The 7189-nt window shown below is 42.3% G+C and overlaps 1 protein-coding gene across 3 annotated transcripts in view; it reads left to right on the forward strand.

The window, feature by feature from the left end:
• Positions 1-7189, forward strand: part of ERN1 (endoplasmic reticulum to nucleus signaling 1) — a 30206-nt gene that overhangs the window by 16207 nt on the left and 6810 nt on the right. The window contains exons 3-10 of one of the 3 annotated variants that reach the window (XM_062011083.1): positions 116-149; positions 1088-1160; positions 2405-2477; positions 3525-3647; positions 4437-4538; positions 5016-5277; positions 5868-5946; positions 6727-6889. In XM_062011083.1, coding sequence (XP_061867067.1) covers positions 116-149; positions 1088-1160; positions 2405-2477; positions 3525-3647; positions 4437-4538; positions 5016-5277; positions 5868-5946; positions 6727-6889 — 909 coding nt within the window. Of the gene's footprint in view, positions 1-115; positions 150-1087; positions 1161-2404; positions 2478-3524; positions 3648-4436; positions 4539-5015; positions 5278-5867; positions 5947-6726; positions 6890-7189 lie in introns of those variants that run through there. The other 2 variants (XM_062011085.1, XM_062011084.1) reach the window with 2 other exon arrangements.

Genomic DNA, 7189 nt, shown 5'->3' on the forward strand with positions numbered 1-7189 from the left:
AATGTGTTCTTGAGTTACCCTCTGCCTGACTGCAGCCCTGACTGAATCCTGGATCTGGTTACTTGGAGGAATGGAGCTGCCAGTTCTATGATGTTTTCCCTTTCTGTTTGTGCAGATCCTGTACTCCAGGTGCCGATACACGTGGAAGAGTAAGTGCTTATCTCATTTATTGCTTGTTTGGTTTCCACTGACATCTGGAAATGTGGTTTAATTTGAACCAAAACAGTCTGTGTTGTACAAAAGTTGCATGCCTTGTGTAAGTCAGTTTGAGGTGGTTTAGAGAGCAGATACAGTCAGCCACATACAGTTCTCTTGCAGTGCAAAGAAGAAACATCCTGTCTGCAGACTTTTTTCTCAAGCCCTCACTCAGGTTTAGGGATCAAGTGTGCTAAGTGTGCCCCAGTCTCAGTTGAGCAGCTTTGAAAGTGACAGGAACAGCTAGGGAATGATCTCTTGGTTTTGTACTTGTTCTCTTCAAAGAAAAGACTAAAAATAGTGCAGCACAGGGAACTCCAAGCACCTGAATCTTCAAATGAAACCCTCAAGCCCTAACTTCACAGTAGCTCCTCCAGCAGAGCAGTCTCACATCTACTAGAAAATTCAGGGCTCTAACTTTGAAGTCAGTGATAACATCTTTTATTCTTTTGCGGTTTGTTTTTGAAGTTGGAGTTTGGGGCTTTCTTTTAGTTTGAGGGGTGAGGTTGCCTTTAACCTCTCAGATTTACTTCTGGCAACTCTTTTATTGTTCCTTACCTTCCTTATGCTCTCTGGTTTGGTTGGGTTGGTTGGTTTGGGTTTCATTCTGGGACATTTTAAAAGCATTTAGATCTTGTTGAAAAGCTTTCACCCAAGTGATTGTGTGCCACATCTGGATCTTGGATTTTTCAGATACATTCCTAGTCTCAGTTCTGACACTTCCTTACAGTCTCAGTTAATAAATGACACTTCAAAAAATGGGGAATACAAAGTAAAAAATCTAATGGCAGAGGAAGTTCTCAGCAAAGCCAGTACTGCCCATGGCTCCTCTCCTGTCCTCTGGGGAGCACAGCACATTTTGTATCATTTACAATTGCTGCTTAAATCCTAGGCCAGCATTTCTTCCAGACCCAAATGATGGCAGTTTGTACACACTTGGTGGCAAGAACAGTGAAGGCCTGACTGTAAGTACATGTTTCAGATTCTCTCCTCTGATGCTACTTGCTAAAATAATAACAAATAGAAGTGTCTGTGGGATTATCCAAGTCCTGAATCATCTCTGTGTGGTTTGATAGAAAAGGTGTACCCAGAGTAATACAAACTGGGGATGTCACTTTCACCCAAACACTTTATTTTCTAAACCTATCTGCCAGAAGGCAGGATTCCTAGTGTTCTGGGCTAAGGATGTTGTTGTAAGATTTGGTAAGCAGACAAAAATGCTGAACCTTTTCAGAGCAGTGACTAATCCCTGTAGCACACAGACACTGGCTAAAGTTTGACTTTTCATTTTTAAACTTTGTGGCAATACTCAGATAAAATGTTTGGCTTCACACAAGTTTGTTTCCTCTGGCAACTGCTACGATTTCACTTAAGAACTTCAGTAGTAAATATTTGAGTGTTTTACTCACCATTTGCCCTTCTCCTCCTACAGCCAGGTCATAACTTGCAAAATGATTCTTGGTTCCTTTCCTGGGTGAACCCAGGAGGCACCAATCTACTTGAATCGATTCCTTTGTTCTGTTAATCTCTCTTCTTGAATTAAAGTCATTTAATTTCTATTTATTACTATTATAAAAGTTTTATGCAAGAGTGGAGTAATTTTACCATGTTTATGTAAACTCAACAAAGGCCTGATCTCTATTGTTGGTGCAGCTTGGCTGTAACTGTTGTGACCTCATCCCAAAAAAGTCTCTTAAAACTCAGTAAGATGGTTACTCTCTCCGTAAGTGCAGCCCAGGCTTGGCAGTGTCTCAGGAACTCTTCAGCTGGAGATTCCTGCTTTACCCTCTCACCAGTTTCATTGTATGAAGATACCTGGCCTTGATAAATGTTACTGTACAGTTCTGTGGAGAGACATTTTATACTTATCATAGGTGAGGCAATTAAACTGTGGTGTGTTGAAGCTCAGACAGTTTATAAATGGTGATGGTAGACCTTAAAAACATGGAGTCTTGGTCTTCAAACCTCTCAGCTGCAAGTAGTTCCACTCTGTGGGCATTTGTCATGCTGTAAACTCTCTGAGACAGACTTCTCTCTGTTCTGTCTTTGCAGAGCAGGAACTTGACCTGAAATGTTGAGTTCTCAGGCAGTAGTAGTAATGCAGCCCACCAACCAGCCATCTTTCCTGACCACCCATTTCTGTGAACAAATGGGAAGACCATCACACCAGTGTGAATAAGTTGTTACTGTTGGTTTTTTTTTCCCATAGAAACTTCCATTTACTATCCCAGAGCTGGTGCAGGCATCTCCCTGTCGCAGTTCAGATGGGATCCTGTACATGGGTGAGCTCAAGTTTTGTCTCTTTTAGGCTCTAAAGTGTTTAGAAACCACCAAATGTAGAGACTTCCAGGCAGACTACATGGAAATATGCTTTATTTGGGGTATTAATGATGGGATTTCATGAACCTTTCTGATGGCAGCAAATCTGATTAATATGGAATTCAATTACTGTGTGGAGATTGAAACACAAGGACTTCTCCTGAAGGGGAAAATAGCTTCTCTGAGCAGTGAATAGCCTGGGGGGAGGGGGTTGGTTTCTTGAGATGCTGTTAATGAATTATGACTTAGAATCTTCTTGCATTTGTAAGTATCATTGACTGCCTGACAACTGTAATTCCATTAGAAATCCCCCTGTGCCTCCCCTGTCTGAGGGACAGTCACTTCATTTGTACTAGCTTTATGGATCACTGTGCTGGGGATTCTAATTGCAGATGGATTTGGGAGAAGAAAGGGAGAAGGAAGGACAGGTATTACTTACCACAGCAGTACAATGTGTGAAGGATCAGGATGAACTTTCCTGGAGGGCCAATACCTTATTCTGGTTCCCAGCTTTGCATCTCTCCAGAAAAGAGTGTGGGGGGAAAAGTGTATTTGAGGCTTCTGAACAGCACACAAATGTGCCAGTGTCAAAGAAATGTTTAAGGTCAGGACCCACATAGTCTTGAGTGGGACATTAGGTCACAGTCCTTCGTCTATTTGAAAGGTGTAGAATGTTTTTTCCACCTACTTCTTTCAGCATGAACACTTCAGTCACCTTCGAGCTCCAAGGATCTGCTGCACTCAGAACTCTGTTAGGTTTTATCAGAGTGAAAAAATAAGTCAGCCAATGTAGTTAACTGCTGTAAATCTTGCATTTAGTTTTTCTTGTTGCTGTTTGGGGTTGGCCAGTAGTGCCAAGGGATGAAACTAAGCCTGACTACGAGAAATTGTTTCCTTGAAAATTCATACTGACTTCATGAGCCTCCTGAAGCAAAAAGCGGCCTGGAAAGCTTGATGGAAGTGTAGCGTTTAACAGCTGAATGGTAATGTGGCTAAAATTATGATTTCAGGTAAAAAGCAAGATGTTTGGTATGTGATTGACCTCATGACTGGGGAGAAGCAACAGACCTTGACCTCCTCATTTGCAGAAAGCCTTTGCCCATCGACATCCCTCCTGTATCTTGGGAGAACAGGTCATATGCTCTTTTGTTCTGCAGCTTAGAAGTAAATTTGTTTTGTTGTTTTTGATGTTTATAACAAATGACCTCATGGTCAATTAAGGTTTTGAAGTTTATTTCTTAGAAAAAACTTGCATCAATTATGATTTGAAACTGTCCATAGAAAAATTATCAACTCTTTATAGCAGCAGAAAGATGCTGGGTTATGACACTCTGGCAGTAGGCATGGTCTGTTACTCTTCTTGCTGCCAAGTGGCATTTAACAGGGCTTTCCAGTAGCAACTGTGAACTCAGGTTTGCTCTGTACCATGCAGCTTTAATAAAAACAGCTTAAAGAACATGAAACTAGATATTCCAAATGCAGTGTTCTAAACTGTTAAAGTAAGACTAGTGCCTTAGAAGTGTTGGCTGCTAAAAAGGAATGTGTTACGGACTCTTCTCTGTATGGATATGTGCTGTAAGTGGGATGGTTTACCTACAGATCACACTATGCTGAATATCAGAATGCAGGGTTTGGAAACTTGCAAGAAAAACAAAGTACTTCAGAAGCAGCTGTGCAGTAAAAACAAACTGCTGGTTGTGTGGGCAGTAACTGCCCTGTGATTCCTGCAGCTCAGCATCTGAGTGGATCAGGTGTGATTGTAACAGCTGCAGAACATTCCTTTATCAGGAGTGTTAGGAAAATGAAGTGCAGAGAGCAGCAAGTGGAGTGTGTGGTGTTTTGAAGAGTGTCTCAGGTTTGAGATGATTGATTCTATTCTCTCATAGGTTTTCTTGCTTCACAGACTGTGTATTTTTTAACAGAGTACACGATCACAATGTATGACACCAAGAAGAAGGAGCTGCGATGGAATGCCACCTATTTTGATTATGCAGCTACTCTGCCTGATGAAGACATAAAATACAGTAAGAATTCAGTTACTGTCTTCCCTCCTCATCTCCAGGTTTTGCATACAGGCAAAATATATTATGGGTTTTTTTCCTATAATTAGTAGGTCAAGCTGTCTGATTTTTGTGCAGTTGATGCCCATCTGCCAGTTTTTATCCTTTACATCTAGACCCCGTTGAGGTAGCTTCAGGTAAACTAAATCTAAGAAGATTCAGTTCTTGAAGATGTGATTTTTGAAAATGTGATGAAAAATGGCAGGAGAGGAAGCAAATTTGGTTGGTGGTGCACTCAGAGGAGGCTGTTGAATGCTATTTCATTGCATCTGAACTTTCATCAAGCACATTCTGACAGCTGCTTTGTTAATCAGCTCTTGACCTGCACTGTACAGTGTCATGAACTCCACAGTTAACATAAGCCTTGAACTGTTGATATGTCTCAGTAAAATCCGTGTCTGCAGCAATCCAGATGATCTCCTAAATACTTGTGTGTTGCAGAAATGTCCCACTTTGTGTCTAATGGAGATGGGCTGGTGGTGACCGTAGACAGCGAGTCCGGGGACGTTCTGTGGATTCAGAATTACGCCTCTCCCGTGGTGGCTTTTTACATCTGGCAGCGGGAGGGCTTGCGGAAGGTGCTGCACACCAACGTGGGCATCGAAACCCTGCGCTACCTGACCTTCATGTCTGGGGAGGTTGGACACATCACCAAGTGGAAATACCCTTTCCCAAAGGAAACGGAGGCCAAGAGCAAACTGACGTGAGTCTGAACGTTCCTGTTAGTCTCACTGTTTATTTGACAGAGTTTTGACGTTAGAACCTTCTCAATATACATTCAGTTGAATGTTCTGGGAATGTCAGTATGGTGACAAGAGTACACAGAAGCAGCTCTAGGTCTCCAGATGTTAGTTTATATCATACGTGGTCTTCTGCCATCGAAAGGCAGAGGCCAAGAACCCCATCCTGCCATAAGCTTAGGAAATGTATATCCATAACTGTTATCAGATGCTCTGTGTTGAGTAGTTTCTTAGAATTGGGGATGGAATTGTCATTTATAACGTGAAGCCTTTCAAATGGTAAAAAAAGGTGTGTGGCATGTCAGCAAGTAGCAGTTAGTGAATAATGCAGAGATAGGAGTGAGGTGTGTTGAATGAGTTGGTGTGCTGTGAATCATCAGCCAGTAATGCTTTCATCACAGATAAGAGTGGCTCCAGAGTACAGCTGTACCTCAGACAATATGGAGGATTTGAGAAGCTTGTGCATTAGTCTGCAGGATTGTGTTACCAGGGTTTTAGCTGAGATGGTAAAACACCCTTTTGTCTAATTCTACCACTCGCTGTTTCTTTCCAGACCAACTCTGTATGTAGGAAAATACTCCACGAGCTTGTATGCGTCACCATCAATGGTGCATGAAGGAGTAACTGTCGTGGTAAGCTGGGAGCTGCAGGAGCTGAGTGACACCTGTTGAGAAGTGCCTTTACACACTTAGTACTGTCCTGGGTTTAAAAGCACAGCTGAAATGGAAACATACATGCAAATTTATTAAAAGTGACAACTTTGCCATAGTAAAGTGACCAAAGGGTCCAATTAAAGTAGGAACCAAACCACTGGAGGCTTCACATCTAGAGAAATGTTGGGTGAAATTGCAGATTGCTCTCCAGCAATGGCAGTTCCATTGCACAGCAAGCGAAATATTTCATGAAACAATTAACAGTGAGCTTCAGAGTGCAGGATCAGATGTCAGGAGCCATTCCAAATGCTGCAGAGAAGTAACTGTAGCTCCTCAGGAACTGTGCCAGGCAAGATGAGCAGGAGTGGGGCAGAGGTTGCTCTGTGGTGCCTTGTGGTTAATGTTAAAATTGCTCCTTTGCTCACCAAAGTGCGTGCCCACAGCTGGGAAATGGCATCGTAGGGCTGTTCTGCTCACACTGGTGTTGGCCACGTGGGAAATAAAGACCCTGTTTAACTTTTCTTAAAAAAAGAGAGTAATCTTGTCTCCAGGGCAACGTGTACCTGGGAAGGTCTAATGTCCAAGGCTGGTGAGGCAGCTGCTGAGGCCACACTGGCAGGGTTTGCAGTGTGACTTTGCTGCCAGTAATTTCTGTTTGGCCACCAATTTTGACCTCGGGTTTTTTTTTTTTAATTAGTTGCCTATTTAAATATCACAGAGACAGGAGGTTCCTTGGTTGTAACAACAATCTCTTTCTAGCCCCGGGGCAGTGCCATACCCTTACTAGAGGGGCCAAAAACAGAAGGAGTCACCATTGAGGACAAGGGCGAGTGCGTTATCACCCCCAGCACTGATGTGAAGTTTTCAGCCAGACTGAAAGAGAAGAACAAACTCAACTACTGGAACGACTGGCTGTTAATAGGTATCCAGCTGCCCTCTGCTCTGCCTGGACCCACACAATAATTACTGAGTTCTAGTAATCGTTTCTAATTTGTCCTCATTTGCATATGAATGTCTTTAATGATACCTTTTTTGCTTAAGGCCAAGGCTTATTCAGTGCTGGGGTGGAGAGTGCTTAGCTCAATATACAGAAAGCTGTTTATTTGCCCCCTCATTCAGAGGTCATTTGTTATTTACTGTACATTTGCTATTCTGTTTCCGTTGTATTTTTTTCTGTGCATAATGTTACTTTAATTCTCCTCATATGGCTCTTGATCATATT

Source organism: Colius striatus, chromosome 18 (genome assembly GCF_028858725.1).
Source record: "Colius striatus isolate bColStr4 chromosome 18, bColStr4.1.hap1, whole genome shotgun sequence".
NCBI lineage: Eukaryota > Metazoa > Chordata > Aves > Coliiformes > Coliidae > Colius > Colius striatus.